The sequence below is a fragment of the Mytilus californianus genome, unplaced genomic scaffold (genome assembly GCF_021869535.1).
Source record: "Mytilus californianus isolate M0D057914Y unplaced genomic scaffold, xbMytCali1.0.p SCAF_7, whole genome shotgun sequence".
In the NCBI taxonomy this organism is placed as follows: Eukaryota; Metazoa; Mollusca; class Bivalvia; order Mytilida; family Mytilidae; genus Mytilus; species Mytilus californianus.
Window position 1 is genome coordinate 68,213,193 of NW_026262723.1, and position 18,670 is coordinate 68,231,862.

The 18,670-nt window shown below is 33.7% G+C and overlaps 1 protein-coding gene across 1 annotated transcript; it reads left to right on the top strand.

Moving 5' to 3' along the window:
- The first annotated feature begins 8,731 nt into the window (after window positions 1-8,731).
- Window positions 8,732-18,210, top strand: LOC127708169 (monocarboxylate transporter 12-like). The gene is made up of 3 exons (XM_052213012.1): window positions 8,732-8,794; window positions 12,946-14,327; window positions 16,954-18,210. Exons 2-3 carry the CDS (start codon window positions 13,037-13,039, stop codon window positions 17,097-17,099), a joined length of 1,437 nt encoding a protein of 478 aa, XP_052068972.1. The 5' UTR covers window positions 8,732-8,794; window positions 12,946-13,036; the 3' UTR covers window positions 17,100-18,210.
- Window positions 18,211-18,670: the final 460 nt, after the last annotated feature.

An 18,670-nucleotide genomic window follows, 5' to 3' on the forward strand; every position in this document is an offset into this window, starting at 1 on the left:
TCCCAATCATAATACAGTTAATTATTTTTTTACATATACAATTGTTTAGTGTCAGCAATTGCCAAAGATATAAAAGCTATTTTATCTATGATGTAAGTGACATGTTCTCAAATAGCTACGTTCGCCGTGACAAAAATACTGTGTACGTGTATCATCTGTTCACCACAGTAGTCAGCACTTCTGTGTTGACTTGAGTTATCATTGATATGTTTATAATTATAAATTAACTGTTAACAAAACTTTGATTTTTTGAAAAACTAAGGCTTTTCTACCTCAGGAATAGATTACCTTAGCTGTATTTGGCAAAACTTTTAGGAATTTTTGGTCCTCAATGCTCTTCAACTTTGTACTCTATTTGGCCTTTTAAACATTTTTTGATTCGAGCGTCACTGATGAGTCTTTTTTAGACGAAACGCGCGTCCGGCGTAAATATAAAAGGTTGATCCTGGTATCTATGATGAGTTTATTCACCGGCCTCCAGCACACACCATGAGAGAGAGAGATGTGTATTATCGTTTTGTTTATTATTGTGTTGCCAAATGTTAGGGTCAATCGGTTACCCCCCTGTCACGTATGATATCGTTAACTATCGCGGGATTTAAACTAAAACGCGCATATGATTTCGAGATCAGGGTTGATAAGTCGCTTATGTTGGATTGACATTTTTATTTACGAACAACATCATACTAGATTGTGAACTTATTGGATATATATATTACATTGGATTCCGTACAGTTAAGAGAAAAATTCCGGATAAAAAAAAGACAAAGGATCGGTCATATGTTTTAACAGTTAAGTTGACATTTCAATTTGTATAATATTTCGTGTAAAATTGTATAATAAATCTTGTTAAATTTCATTATTGATTTGTGTCTTTTATTGGCTACAATTTAAAGGTGATTTCTGGCCGTAACAGTATCCCCCTGTCGTTGATGGCGATGTGACGTTCATTGCGTTGTGTTGTCGGAAACTGTTCATGGACTTTGAAATCACTTCCTTTAAGTTTACTTCTCGATCTGCCTTCAAGATTAACTTTCTATCCTTCCTTTTCTTAAATTTTGCCACTATGGTTTGGTGTTTACCGTCCTTGTAAGGTCTGAAACGATGTTTAAAATGGAATTGTGTTATCCTTAATTTTTGTTCTATGAACCTTTGAACTTACTGTTCAGTTCCCTCTGAGTTTCGCTCGGGCCACCTCGGATATCCGGCTAAAGATCAGATTGTCCCGCATCGACCGATTTTGCATGTCAAGTACCCGTTCATACACCTCGTTTGTCTCGTTGTACAATTGTGTTGTTTGTTGGGTAAGACTTTCACTCTCCCTAAATGAAAATTATTGTCATTTTCTGTTATCATGTTGGTTTATTTGCCCCTTCATTGATTTGGTTTCACTATCTAGATTGTTAACTCTTAAGTTCAAGGTTTTCGGTTCGATTGTTTATAGTTGACAGAAGATCAAGTGGTTGTATATTTATGTAAATGTCTTTAATCACAACATGCTATGTTTGTCATTCATAGGACGATCTGAAGTTCGGAAATTACCTCTGGTCAGTAAACTGTAGTTATTTTGGATTAAAAAAATACATCATTAAACGGTGTATTCGATGGAACACTGACTCCGGTATTAAAAGTAATGAATAACATCATATGCGCGGTCAATGGCATTTCGTGTCGGAGTTGATGGCTTCATAATTGTTGTCGTAGCCATTTTTGTTGCTTATTGCGGGCTTTGGGTTTGATTAACCAAAGACTTTGACGATCTTTTACGTTTCCCCTTCTTTCTATTCATATGCTATGTCAGAGTAATCACTAAATATCATAGTTTACATATAACTGGTAAAATGTCACATTTTACACACTGTCAGATTAATCAGTCTAAAGGTACCCATCGAAAAATTTGCAACCTGTCATTTCCATTCGGAACCCCATCATGATTTAGGTTCACGTAATTCTTTTTATATCAGTTTGAATAGTACATTTCGTATAGAAGTGTTGTTGACAATGTTTTGGTCATCTGTTATAACATGGTTAGCCGGATTACATGTGATCGTGAAGTTGTAAGGGTGCAATCAGGATGTTAGATACAAAGACGTGAACATTGAGATCCTGCAATACTGCAATAGGTGTGGTTGGCCACAGCATAAAAGATGATTGAAACTTCAGATGCATGCTTTACCGATTTGAGTGGAAGGATATATATGACATCAAGATCTTTGTCAGCAAGAGAGTGACATAATCACTTAACTTTTGGTTTTTGCATCAGCTGCGAAACAATACATACACGTGATTGGCGTTGTTGTAAAATTTGAATCTTACGTCAATGTTTAACCTAGTAAAGTATAAATATGTAAATGTATATGAAAAATTAAGACAAGCTTTGCAACTGTTAACTCTAAGTTCAAGGTTTTCGGTTCGATTGTTTATAGTTGACAGAAGATCAAGTGGTTGTATATTTATGTAAATGTCTTTAATCACAACATGTAATGTTTGTCATTCATAGTACGATCTGAAGTTCGGAAATTACCTCTGGTCAGTAAACTGTAGTTATTTTGGGTTAAAAAATACATCATTAAACGGTGTATTCGATGGAACACTGACTCCGGTATTAAAAGTAATGAATAACATCATATGCGCGGTCAATGGCATTGCGTGTCGGAGTTGATGGCTTCATAATTGTTGTCGTAGCCATTTTTGTAGCTTAGTGCGGGTTTTGAGTTTGATTAACCAAAGAATTTGACGATCTTTTGCGTTTCCCCTTCTTTCTATTCATATGCTATGTCAGAGTATCACTAAATATCATAGTTTACATATAGCTGGTAAAATGTCACATTTTACACACTGTCAGAGTAAACAGTCTAAAGGTGTACCCATCGAAAAATTCGCAACCTGTCATTTCCATTCGGAACCCCATCATGATTTAGGTTCACGTAATTCTTTTATCAGTTTGAATAGTACATTTCGTATAGACGTGTTGTTGACAATGTTTTGGTCATCTGTTATAACATGGTTAGCCAGATTACATATGATCGTGAAGTTGTAAGGGTGCAATCAGGATGTTAGATACAAAGACGTCAACATTGAGATCCTGCAATACTGCATTAGGTGTGGTTGGCCACAGCATAAAAGATGATTGAAACTTCAGATGCAAGCTTTACCGATTTGAGTGGAAGGATATATATGACATCAAGATCTTTGTCAACAAGAGAGTGACATAATCACTTAACTTTTGGTTTTTGCATCAGCTGCGAAACAATACATACACACGATTGGCGTTGTTGTAAAATTTGAATCTTACGTCAATGTTTAACCTAGTAAAGTATAAATATGTAAATGTATATGAAAAATTAAGACAAGCTTTGCAACTGTATACTTTTACTTTGTTTATACGAAATATCGTCTTTCAGATGTTTCATCTGCATTTTAAGATAACACCGCAACAAAACAACAGAACAAGGTGTCTGTTAATACACAAGATAATCTTTTTATGAATTTACGTAAGATGTTTATGTCTGTCAAAAAATATAAGGTATCATTAATCGTCTGTTAGATATAAATACAAAACACATTAAAAAACTCATCAAAGATATTAGGCTATTAAAAGCGATTAAATTGCAAATGTCGTCTATAACTTTTATTATAATTACGATTTAATATGCATGGTTTATTTTTTCCCGCAGTATTTGAAGTAAATTATTGCGAGGTAATTGGCGTACCATCTTTGGAAGATATGGATTAAATTCCTTGATTACCAGATATAAGGGCTGTTTGAAAATGACCTAGGGCATGAATGACTTGAGGTCGAGTAGTAATGGACGTTTTAACAACCTGTGTGCTGTTTATGCAATTGAAAAGTAAAAACACGTAACGAAAAGTACAGAATCAAAGTATTAAAGATACACACGTAAGAACGTGTTGAGTTAAGCTTTTAAATCCATTGATCGCGTAATCTTTCAGTTATAGTACACCATGATTACTAACACATGTACCCTATTTATGTTTTGAAGTGGTGTTAGCGTTTCCTTTGAGTAAGTTATTATAAGTTTTAACATATTTTTGTATTAGATACACCTTGAGGGCGTTGTATCTCAATTACACCAAGATATTATTGTTAATGCAGAAAGATAGTTTTCAATAATTTAGGAGGGGGTCTTTCAGTAATTTGATCATATGTTATTGAAAAGCATGATATATGCAGGGTATCCAATTTCACCCAACCATGTTAACGACATCTTGGTGTAAATATCTATACAGATGATTTTTACAATATGTGTTGTAAATAATAAATTATTTCTATCTCGACTAAATATAGCTATGCGATGTAGTAAATTATGGCAACTTCGTTTTTAAATTTACCGGTTTCAATACAGCCCAGAAATTTTGCTTGTTATTTTCATCATTATATTCAAATACTTCACGTGTTCTCCTGTACTACATGTCATATACATAATCAAATAACGATTGGTTAATTGATTGCTCCTTGCTTAACGTCCAGTGGTTATTGTTTCAAACATATTTAGAACGAGAACAAATTAAGAATCTATACAATAGGTAGGTTTACCAAATTACGGCGACCGATTTGAAAGTCGGGAAATTTGAGCTGTCATTGGAAAATGAGGGTATGTGTTTGATAGGAATAGAAATATTTACAACAGATCACCGGCCTCTGCAGAAAGTGTGGCTCTCACCTTACACGGGGCATCGGATATTTTAAAAGTCCACATTTCTACCGGGTGTGCATTCGTATTTATACATCCTGCACATGCAAACAAGGACGCCCTACTTTAGTATAGGTTTTAGTACCGTTGAACGAGGTTAGCAGATGACCATATGTCTATACTCCTGTCAACACTTGGGGCGTCATAAAACAATGTACTTGTTATAATCTCCTAAATTATCATTGCTTTTAAAGGTCGCATATGAAATAAGGAGAAATTGTATGATTGCATATTAGGCAACAAATTAGAGTCCGAACTCCATCAGACAAAGTTAAGGCCGTTTTTGGTGTTTATGTTGTTTGAGGCTTTAAAAAAAACTTTTTTGAGCATACCTGATGAGAATTTTGCCAAAAAAACGCGTGTTGCACGAACGGGAATGGTGTTTTTGTCATAGAACAGCATTTGGAAACAACAGCTTTCAATTCAAAATAATTGAGAGAATTTCTGTTGATTCATCATGGAAGAATTAAAAATATATATATATATATATATATCCTTTATTTCAATTACATGTTTGTGCATATCAAAAAGCAGTTATTCATGCTGCAACAGATAATGTCGATTTATCGATTGCTCATATAACTTTCAATGGTAAATATTTCATAAGTTATCAGAACGGGACCAAATGAACAATAAATCCAACTGGTATGTTCTACAACATAGGTCAAACGAGTTCAAGTGCAACATTTTACGACAGGAAAAACAGGGTATGTTCATTAAGGGCAAACGTTTTGACTTGCAACATGCCCCCTTTGGTCCCCTTGCAATTATTGCAATCTTGGGGGTTCCTTTACTTGCAGAGAGAGATCATGGCAATTTTTGCTTCACGAGAAATTGGATTAAAGTCACATTCCGATGGACGATGTTATGTATTTATACATTCCTCAAAGCCACACTGACGCGTCTTCCCTTTACGGAGAAGTTATTATATGGTGACTATATTTCATACCCCAGCCAACCTTAAAGATGGAATAATTCAAATATGAGTGTAATAATTAAAACTATTTTTGGTTGTAAAGATTTTTGAAATAAGCATCATGAGCATTACCACTGCGATAATGGTGAAATCACACATCTTTCTTTCAAACGAGAATTTTCTCTCCTGTAGAAATTTAACGTAATCTATGATCAAACTTTCTCTATATTTGTTTCACGTGTAGAGTCAAAATCGCAAAGTAATTTTAGTAAATCTTAAATAATATGAAAAAGTCTAAATAAATTACATATTAAAATATGTGTAAAATATAACTTATATCCATAATTAATGCGGTTGAAGACAATTTTGATAAAATAATTTTATTTTTTTTATAGAAAAATCTCATCGAACGACATCCGTAAAGAGGATGCATCAAATCAATCTGACAATGCATGGTTTTAGTTCGAATAATAATTTATTTTTGGTTTCGATAAAAATTATAGTCATTTTTTTGGGGTTTTTTTCAGTTTTTGTTTTGACACTAGTCAGTCATTATCAAAATCTATCGAAATTACAGCTCTGAGCCATCCTGAAACAGTTCGAGTGTGTTTGTTGTTCAGAATTGATACAAATCACACGCGCGCGCGCACTAATCAGACCGACAGACAGACAGACAGACAGACGAGAGCGCTATGTACTAGATAGATATACATACTTTACGGTATATTCCATAGAAAATACATGTAACATTCAACACTGATCCATAGTTCTTCTTTTAACAATACTTAGAAAACAAACAAAACTATATACTAGTTATATTATCTTTTTGTTGGGACAGTTTTTCGTGAAAAGTTGTACATGTAAACATTTAATTTTGTAATTAAATAAAATAATTATGCTTTCATAAATCGGATGTATATATGCATACTATGGAGAGTTGTCTCATTGGCACTCATACCACATCTTCTTATATCTATTAATTATAAAAGTTGTTTTAAATAATTATCTAACAGTCTTTGGGTTATTTGGTTCGACTTATGAGGTCAAAAAGTACCTAACATCCACGTACGTCCATTCCCCAGGACCCAACACGATCGTGTTTCTGCAGAACAGAATATGACGTACTTATGACGGTTCGTGCTCTACTATAAAAGGTCTGGGTGCTTCATCAGGAGTCCTGACCCATTCCCTTTAATTTCTTTAAAGTCGGACTAAAGAGCTAGTCAGAAAATCTTTCAAGTTACGATGTCTACTGTAAGCAATCGTTGGTGGTTTGGGAAAAGTGCCTTACACTTTTCATCCCGTTGTAATTTTCCATAATGTTTGCGCATCGCTTTTTAAACATCTCGTATTGAAAAGTGAAATTTGGCTATAAATACCAGAGGAATCTGTCTATAAAGAGTTGGTTCAAAGCAGAGTAGCTCTGATCTGTCCATGCTGAGAGCAGAATCATAATTGTAGCTTAATTCATTTTCTTTGTAGCATCTTTTTTTCAGGTGTACCTTAAATTCAGAAATTGTATTTTGCAGGTTCTGATTGTCACTATTATTCCTACAATGTCGTATTGCTTCTCCCTTGATTAATTCTGAAAATATTGTAGGATTATGCATTGACGATCTCTGTAAATACTGATGTGTGTTTGTAGCTAGGCTTGATATAACTTTTTATATCAAGTACACCTGTATCCCTAAATTGTGTCTCCCTATAAACGACAGTGTCCAGAAATATCATTTCTGTATCCGAATATTTTACGTAAACTTAAGCAAAGGGTGATGCTATTTCGACGAATTCTTCAATTTCGTGTCTGGATGAATGGGCTACCATTAAGGCATCATCTCGATACCTTCCGAAGTATAAAATTGCACTCCGATGTGCATATTTATCCTTAATCTCATTGATTACTTCAAACGCCCTAATATCACAAATTTGGGGGCTGCATTTGCTACCCATGCTAGCTCTTATGCCCTGGCGGAAAACTCTGTCTTTAACTCAAAATAATTGTTATTTAGGACAGTGGATAATAACGAAACATTTGTTTCATTTCTAGGTAACTTAATTATGTAATCCTCTGGTAAGGCATTGTTATATATATATGCCCTTCTAACAGACTGGATGATTTCAACGAACTCTAAGTTATTATACATACGTACATACTGTTTAATTCGGTATGTCACTGCATTATGCAGTGGCAAAACTGATGACGCGAGAACAATAGAAAAGTGACTCGTATTATATATGTAAAAGGCGACAAAATCAACAGATTGCAAACACTGGTAACCATATTCATTAAAATGTAATTTCTTAATCATAATAATTTTATAGTACATTTAAAATATTTTATCTAATGGTTATTTGAACGATTCGATGTTTCATGTCACAACCACATATAAATTTAACTTACTATAGATGTACAATTTACAACATGACATTTATTCGCAAAGCATAACTTTGAGCCAATTTTACACAAAGTTTCTATATACTGCCTTACTCATTGTTTGCTATGTTAGGAGGGAAATGAAAACATTATATGCAAATTTTATTTTTTTTTTCAACTTCTTTATATTGCGAATTTGTTACTTTTTTTAATCAAGACGTTGTCAGTGTTTGCAGAAGAGGTTTTTTTTTTTTACACTAGATTCCTCTATATGTTTATCCCACATCTTCTTTTGTTCATATTTTATAAGGTAACATTCTTTTTTGGATGCGCTGAAAATAATTCTGGACAGTAAAACGAAAATTGTTAAAATGCTGTTCAAAAACAATTAAGGCGACAAATATTTTGACAATATTATTTGTCAAATTATTCTATTGACTGCATATAATTCTTTTTTAACTATATTTTCCTTGAAAACAAATCGTTGTTTTTCCTGTGGTCCTATATAAAAGTTGTGAATCTAACGGTTAAGTTTGACCTTTAATACTACTGACCTTTTGAGTTACAGTTTACAAAGTAACATTAAGTTTGTATACGACCTTTAATGTATTATAAATATTATTGTTCTTTTCGTGTTTAGATAAAAGCCCTTGAGTATAAGATTATCTTTAAAAATAGCTCGATCAATATAACGCGTTGCACACAATAATAGTTACTGTGTAGTATCATGTTTTGTTGTGTACGCATAATGTAAAAGTGCTATGATTTCCAAATATCACATGGTTTATGGTAAGGTCCCTTGAATTACTTATTTATTGTCTTTTGCTGCGTTTTTCTTTATACTCTTAAAGTCAGACAGACTTAATTATTATGTGAAAAATCTTAAAACAGTCTACAAATTAAGAACATTTTACAATACTGGTGCATTCTTACATTAACACGTGTGCTGAATAGATATTGATTGGAGGTAAAGCGTATGGTGGTGCTTTCAATCAATTATTTATTTGTATTTGGAAATTTTTCAATCACTGTCCTCACTCGGATAATAATCAAATCAATATCATCAGTTCTAACTCATAAATCCATGCAATTTTCACTGTTGTGGTGAAAATTGTAAACAAGTGCATCAGTCGATTTGTAATCAATGTTGCATAATCAAGGAACTTTCAAAATAAACATGCCGTTTAACCCCGCCACATTCTATGTGTGCCTGTCTCAAGTCAGGAACCTGTAGTTCAGTGGTTGTCGCTTTTTCATGTCTGTCATATTTGTTTTTTGTAAATTGTTTTGCTATAAATTATAGGCCGTTAGTTTTCTCAATTGAATTGTTTTATATTTTTCATGTCGGAGCCTAGCTTTTATAGCCGACTATACGGTATAGGTTTTTCTCATTGTTGAAGGCCGTACGGTTGCCTACAATTGCTTACATCTACTTCATTTGAACTTTGGTGGATATTTGTCTCATTGGCAATCATACCACATCTCTTTATTTTTATACTGTTCCAGTATGTTTTCAACAACCCACCAAAGAAAGTCACCAAAAAACCCCAATACATGTACAGGGGCACTTTAATCAAAATTCTTACGATATAAATTGATCGTAAATCATCCAGAAATGTTCATGATCACTTACGAGTATTTTTTCTCCTAAGTTTTTATGTGAAATGAGCTGCTGGACCATCAAGAGTGAGAACATTCACCACAAAATATACTCCTTACAATAAAAAAATAAAACTAAAACGGTTGCTTTTTGCTATCTGGTAAAGTTGAAGTGATTCATTTGGCAGATTTAAGGGTGCAATCGTGAGTTTATTGACCGTTAAGGAATATCTGTGTCACCGATGACCACCGAGATGTTCGATCGAATTGTCGTAGCCATTCTACCGTCCTCTCTTCCTCGATTGCAACATTAACACCGAATGTTTACTTGCAATGAGTCAAAGGACTGGTGCCACATGTAGAGCAGGACATGCTCACCCTTCCAGAGCACCTGATATCACCCCGATTACTGGTTATTTGTGGGGTTATTGTTCTCAGATTTTAGTTTTTGTATAGTGTTTTGTAGACGGTTGTTTGTCTTTTCGTAGTTTTTTAAAAAAAATTTTGCCATGATTTTGTCGGACTCTCTTCGACTTATGAGTTATGATTCTCACTTTAATACCTTCCAAACGCTTTTGCACTCCTATGTCAAGTGAGCAATCTCATCACTTGGCGTCAGTCTTCCGTCGTCGTCGTTCGTTAACTTTTACAAAAATCTACTCTGAAAATACTGGGCGAATTGGAACCAAAATTGGCCGCATTCATCATGAGGATATGTAGCTTAACAATATGTGGCCGAGAATCCCAGTTGCTCACCAACATGGCCTTCATGGCTTGAAATAGAACATAGGGGGAAAATGCACATTTTGTCTATTGTGTTGCAACTGCTAGAGATAGAGAAAATTGACTGGGTAAGAATGTTTAGAACGTTGAGATCTACCTACTGTCCACTTACATCTAAATTGTAAGGTTATGTATGCAAAATATGTCTACCTAACCTTGAACTTTACTTTAGTGATCTATGTCTTTATCTCCTCTTTAAAAAAGGGGGGGGGGGTGATTGACCCATGTGTAGCAAAGACTTGATGATTGTTTATAAACTATTCTCAGGAAAACACATAATCCTTTAATTTCATCCTATTTGCAGTTGTTTAAACTTGACTTTAAACCTAGTGCCTACCCTTAAATCTTAAAAATAGTGCACTTAATCAAATTAATGACTCAATAAAATTATTGTTTCCAATTTTTTTGGCATTCGTTCTGAATTGAATACTGTTTTTTTTACGATATGAAAGCAAGTCCCTCGCTTCTTGTAAAAAATGTGATGGTCACTTGCTTTCATTTCGTATAAATTTTCAAAAACACAGCGTTTAGTTCTTATATTAATTTATAGATTTTCACAAAATAAAAAACAAAAATATCATTCGTATTTTGAATCTGAAAGTAAAACTTTCAACCCAAACTTCGGCAGGATTTTTCTAGTGAGATGAAGGCAGTATCACTGAAATCAATAATAATAGTACGTCAATATGGTCATATTGTTGAAATTGACATATATATGCAATTGCGATTTCACAGTAGATAGCTCGTAAAATATTTACCGAATTGCAATCATTATTGTTCATGTATTATATCACAGAATAATGATTTATGTTTACATATTTATACCAATTACCCATATTTCAATATGAATTGGCAACTTCTTCTTTTCAAATGAATTAAATTTGCGATTTAATAAAAATCTTAATCGTCTGGACGAAGTACACGAAAAATTGTGTAGCTAGTGTAGGTAATATTTAAATAAACTTGGTTAGCTTTCATACGGCATGGGCTGCTTTCATACGGCATACTAGGTTGTTTTTTTTACGAAATGAAAGGATATGCCAGAATACAATTTTTGTCCAGCCTAAAGACATTAGCGTCTAAGATTTTTGCCTAAATATTTTTGTTCTTGGCCTAATATGTCAAAATTTGTATCAATTATTCAAACATGTTTAAGAACTTTGGTGTTAAAAATTTGTTGTTTATTTTTTTTTTTATTTTGCTTTCTGCTTTCATTTATATGTTGTCGCTTGCTATATTATATATGTTGTTGATGCTATAGCATTTTCTTATATGCTGATTGCAATAAACTTATTACAAACTGTCTTTGTATGAATTTAATACTAAGTCCTACTGTAAAAAATGAAAACAACACGTAAATATTACTACATACATGTTCACCATAGATAACGGAAATTTTGCAATGGTAATCTTTGCCTCAGTGAATTAAGTGTATATATATCTGACTATAATTGACATGGTATTATCTTTGAAAAGGTTGAGATAGTACGTAATTTTAGTACAAGTTTAAACTATTGGAAGTTCGAGGCATATAAATGTTGAAAGTGTGCCGCACAACCCTATGTTTTAACTTTTGCAAAAATTGTAGTACATGTGAATTTTCAATTCCGGGATATATTTTTTATGACACTTCATACTAAAAGTGTCATAGTTTAAGCCGTAAAAGGAGTTCCTATGGAAAATTGCATTGTCTATATTGTCATAATTGCATCCTGTATGTTTGTCTCTTGATGGCTTTTGAATATTTTGTTGTGGGTTTTCTGTATCATTGGCGTTTACCATTGTAATGAATTACTGTTAAAAATATATAAAAAGCCATCTTTTCTATCATGTTAAATCATCATATATCCTTTGTACGTACAAGTTATAAGTGAATTTTAGTCAAATTTTGTACAAATTGTAATGTGTACAAGCACGTTTTGGACAAATTATAATTTGTACAAAGTTAACATAAAAATTGTATAAAAATAAGGAGATGAGGTATGATTGCCAATGAGACAACTATCCACCAAAGTTCAAATAAAGTGGATGTAAGCAAATAAAGGCAACAGTACGGCCTTCAACAATGAGTAAAACCCATACCGTATAGTCGGCTATAAAAGGACCCGACATGAAAAATATGAAACAATTCAATTGAGAAAACTAACGGCCTAATTTATAACGAAACAATTAACGAAAAACAAATATGACAGACATGAACCAACGACAACCACTGAACTACATTTTTTTTGTACACATTATAATTTCAACAAAATGATAACTTGTACACAACATATATAAGTTCAATGTAAAAAATAATGCTTATTAGTTTCATTAATAATTCTTTAAGTCTTGAATGTGACTGATAAACGTGTCATTTTATGGTATATTTATGATTTGATGTACATTCTAGAATATTAATTTGTAAAGCCAAACGTATTGTAGTTCTGTTTGATAATCCCGATAATATAATATTTACAGTAAATGTATACATGCACATGTATAGTGAATATGTACACACTATATATGTGATACAACGTATTACATGTAAGTGTTAACATTTTGTGTTCTATTTTCAGCCTTTTCCATGTTTTCGTATTGTGGTTCGAACATATTAACCACATACTTGGAAAGTATAATGCAACACTTAGTCTGAATATATACCATACGATGAATGACAACGATGGAAGTGTTAAGAGTATACGTGAAAATAATGCAGATGGTGATCAGAAAGCATACAGTGGCAGGCGTTGGATGATAGTATTCTCAGCTTTTGTCATTAATATAATAGTTGACGGATGTCTGTTTTCTTTCGGTGTAATCTATGTACAGTTCCTTGAAGAATTTAAAGAAACAAGGAGTAACACCGCTTGGATAGGTTCCATGTTAGATTCAGCTCCCATGTTATTTGGTCCAGTTGCTAGTATGATCACTAAACGCATTGGGTTTAGAAAAGCAACAATATTTGGTGGATTAATAGGCTTCTCTGGATTTATAGCCAGTACTTTTGTCAATTCTATTGAGGCCTTGTGTTTAACTTTTGGGCTAATAGCTGGCTTCGGGATATCGATACCTTACCTTAATTCAATTGTAGTCGTAACGGCTTATTTTGAAAAGAAGAGAACGATCGCTACAGGATTTTCGCAGAGTGGTGCCGGACTTGGAACTCTCATATTTGCTCCACTTTACGAATTCCTTATAGAACAATACGGTTGGCGTGGAGCTCTTACCATAATTAGTGGTATTTTATTGCAAACAATACCATGCGGTGCTATTTTCAGAAATGTCAATGCATTTGTTGAAATAGAAGATATAAAAGATGAAATCATCATCGAAAAAACATTAGAAAATAACATCGTGATAGAAAAAGAAAACCCTGAATCCACAGATGTAACGGACAAATTCATTGAGAATTCTAGTACCAGAAATTCGCGATCGGATACTGAAATACAAGAAGGCGTTTCAATATCTAGAAAGATTTACAATACTATTCTGCGTAAATTTTCAATGCTAAAAGACATTAATTTCCTTCTGTTTACATGTTCCTTGTTTATTGTTTACTTTTGGTATGATCTACCGTATAATTTTACAGTTGACCGAATGCAAGGTTTTGGGTTTTCTACAAAGAAAGGTTCATATATAGTAGCTGTGATCGGTGCTTCTCATATTGTTGGTAATATACTGTTTGGTTTTCTGGGAAGCCGAAATGAAAAATTTAGGTTTTATCTTTATTGTGGAAGTTTATGTATCTGGGGCGTAAATATATGTGCAATTCCATCATTTAGAGATTACATTCCAAACATGATTTTAGCAGGAACATTTGGATTAATATCTGCATGCCAGGAGGCTATACATGCAGTAATAATAATTGATATTCTTGGTGAAGATAAAATTACAGATGCCTATGGCCTTTTGATGTTTTTTGAAGGTATTGCTAACTTAACTGGTCCTCCATTTGCTGGTAAGTTGTACATGTAGGAATATAAAATAAAGGCGATGTGATATGATTGTCAAAGAGACACCTATCCACCAGAGACCAAATGACTAGAACGTAAACAACTACAGGTCAAAGAACGGCCTTCAACAATGAACAATGTCCATACCGTATAGTAAGGTAAAATGCAAATTCTCAAAACTTTGACGAGGATTACGTAATGATGATGAGTATAATTAGTCGTGAAGAAGTAGCTTAATGTAATTTTCCACTCTCTTAAAATTTTCTACTAGAGACAGGTGTATTATAAATCAACTTAAAGAATCACTGGTATTTCTTAAAAAGATGCAACTCAACAAGGTAATTATGAATGATTTGTTCAGTTGATTTCCCATACCTCCTGTTTTCGACGTATTGATAATTACATTACTGATAGATAAAGCTGCCTGATTAACTTAATTCTTCTATTTTTCATCCGTCTAGACAATGAATGTAATCGACTGGAATTTGATAGACCAAACCAAAATATGGATATAAACAACAATTATTGAGGATTCCAATCTAACGTTAGTGTTTGAAAGTATGCATACATTTGTCTCTATTAGAGGTCGTTCAATTTAAATCGTATCTAAAGTATCCGATACGTTGACGTATACGCATCTGGGAGAATATGCTAAAATAATTACCACTATCGCGAGTATTACTCGACATGCTCGATATACTATTTTAAAGAATAACGGGAATCTAGCTATTTTTGTGGTCGTAACTGATTAATTTGCATCTGTTTATTTTTGAATGCCTCATTTAAATTTCGACCCATAGAGGTCGGTCAATTTTAAACGTCTCCTTATCTGGAGATATACTTTCCAAAAACCAACATATATTATACCGAGTTTTAAGGTTCATCATAACCTTTTGCAAATATGGCCGTTTTACAGCACAAATTTCACTCTGGGTACAGCTAGACAAACCTGTGCATCTGCAAAAGTTTAAGAGCATAGCTGGATCTAGATATATAAAATTTAAATGCATTTTAAGTTTCAGAATATTAAAAACTTACATGGATTTCGCTATTTCATTCCTGCAGAAGGTGCCAACATAGACTAAATTGGGAAAGAGGTTTGAGAAGCTCCCCTCATTTAGTTAATGTTGTAAGTTGCATTGACTTAAATGGACAATAGATGAACAATAGACATCTGCAAACAATAGGTGATTTAAACTGTGTCACTGAGTGGAGCGTATCAAATGAAACACAAGTGTTTGTTTATTTTGCTATCTTCTGCAAACTGAAAAAAAAATGAACATCAAAATCCTGGTAAGTTTTTAATTTTCTGGAACATAAACTACATATGACCTTTATATATCTAGGTCTAGTCATGCCTTAAAACTTTCCTGGATATGTCGGTTTGCTTGTACTCTGAGTAGATTTTGTGGTGTAAACACGGCCATATTTTTCAATTCTTTTTGATGAACCTTTAGGTTTATGGTTTATGATCCTTCTGTAGGCCTGTTTATAACGAAATTTTCAAAGTGAATTATTTAAAACCAGAAAAATTACTGATCAAAAGAGACGTGCCATTTTTCACTTATACCAAAGGGAAACGTCCGATCACAAGAGATTATATTTATAATTGTATAATTGCATTTAATAGAAAATATGGATTTTGTGGCAAATCAATCCTTGGGCTGTTTTCTGCACTTTGGTCGGGTTGTTGTCTCTTCGACACATTCCCCATTTCCATTCCAAATTTTAAGACTGTTTTACACAGACTTTCGTTAAAAAATTTGATACCTTGATTACTCACTAGTTCATCCATGTTGTGCAAGCGTTTAGTTTTTACCAAAAGTCCTCAACAACCGTTACAATAAAAAAATTCGTGCCGAGTCAACGAAGTCCAGCGCACCCTATAAGTTGTAGTTGTTTTAACTAATATATTTATTCAAAAACTTGTATAAGAAAAATTATTGTTAGCACTGCATGCAGTAATCCCCTATATATTAAGTACAGAATTGCTTACATCCACTTTATTTGAACTTTGGTGGATAATTGGCTCATTGGCAATCATACCTCATCCCCTTATTTTTATATATAGGGAAAGGCTGTGGATTTTCTATAAAATTTCCATATGTTTAGCATTGAAGCAATAAAAGAATACATAATCCTCAAGACCCTTCTATAGGTCCGTATGTTAAAAACGAAATTTTCAAAGCGCAATAATATCAACCCAGCAAAAATACTGTTTAAAAAGAGACGTGTCATATTGTACACATACCGAGGGGAAACTCCGTGCAGAGCAATAATATCTATTGTTTCGTTGCAATTGATAGACAATGAGGATTGTGTGGCAAATCAAGCCAAGATTTAGCACTCATACGTCGACACATGACATTGAAACAAACCAATTTAAAACCATCAATGACCATTATGGCTCGAAATTTAAGTGAGGCATTCAGAAATAAGCAGATGCAAATTAATCAGTTTTGGCCACAAAGTTTGATCCCCGTCATTGTTTAAAAATAGTATATCAAGTAAAACTCGCGATCGAAGTATTTATTCAAACATATTCCTCCAGATGCGTATACGTCAACGTATCGGATACGTTTGATACGTTTTAAATTGACCGACCTCTATTTGAATTATATTTACTTTTAGGCTGGCTGTACGATATCTCTGGTAGTTATGACAACACTTACATCTCAGGCGGAAGCTGTATATGTTTTGCTGGAATAATGGTTTTGGTAACACGGATTTGTGTTACAAAAACCAAGAATGCAAATTTGGCTGAAAATGACATCTAAGACGTTTCAAAATTCAATTGTATTTTATCTTGAAAGAATCGATTTGCAGTATTGGTTTATTTTTTAAATGAAAATATAGATATTGAATATCAACGCTTTTGACATTCAACGTTTTTGACAAATTCATGAAAATCTTTAAGAAATGTTAAGTCTAGATGTTTTCTTTTTCTCGTAAGAAAACAAATGGACACGTACGAAGTCACCTTGGTTGTGTTTGTTATAAATTGATGTTTTTATAAGTAATATGCGATATTTGGCGTTGATTGGAGATCTTTGATTTTCGTTAAGTTTATTCACAATTTTTCTAACCTCAGGAGAGTTTTTAAGTTTTGCATATTGTATTGAAAACATTTTACTGTATTGTTAAATAATCAAGACCATGTGTTTGCCTCCAGATGTCTTTTGAGTTGCGTTAATGTGTCATTGATACAAGATTTCGATTAATTCAAAACACGTAAAAATTGAACAATTGAAAATATTTTTTTTAACAATGCCATTCAGATTTTTTTTTTCAAATGCCATTCACATTTTAGCAACTAATGTCCCTTATAAATATTTTGCACCTTCAGAAAGATAAATCATTCAGAAATTCCATGGGACGTGGCAAAATAATTTCACCTCAATCCTACCACTAGTCATCATTGAATTCTGTTAAACTGTGGTCACACCTTACTGGATAGCTCGAACGGACGCCGAACGGATGAAAAAAAAAGTTTTCCGTTGACAAAATTGTTATCCGTTGGGAGTCCGTTGGTGTACTGACCAAATAAAACGGACGCGTAATGAATGCCTAAAAGGACACACACAGGGTATGCAACATACGAGAAACGGAAACGTACCGGACAGAACGAATGTCGAACGTACATCCAACGGACGAGTACCGCATAAAACGGACACATAACAGAAGCGTACCGGATAAAACAGATGAACAAGATAAGCGGAAAATTAAAGGCGGCAATAATAATACATACAACTGCGTCGTCTTTCAGGACTAAGCCATGATCTTGTCCACCATCTTCTTTGTCTTCTCCTTCTACTCCTTTCGACAGCTAGTAGGTTTTTATTTGCAACATTTAAGTTCAGTCTGGCCTGAATAAGAGTTGCTTGATAGTGAAGATCCATCAAGAATAATAAACATTCCCGCACTCAAGAAATCTGACATACCAATAATATGCATTTCTGATGAAAAATTTTCAATTGGCATTTATCTGTTTTACATTCGGTACGTAATCGTTTTATCAGTTATCCTTCCGTTCATGTCCGATTCACATCCGTGCATCATCCGTTTTATCCGTTATACATGTACGTCCGGTAGAAGTCCGTTGGTGAATTGGTCTACCGGACCTCCAACGGATGTATAACGGACAAGTAACGGATACAAAACGGAAACGGAACGGACGAGTACCGTAAAAAACGGACGAGTACCGGACATTCAACGGACACTTCATCCGTTGGACGTCCGTTCAAAGTTTTGAACATACTCAAAATTTTCCACCGGACCGAACGGACGTCGACGGATAAAACGGACGCTGAACGGACATGAAACGGATATCGACGGTCGTCTAACGGAA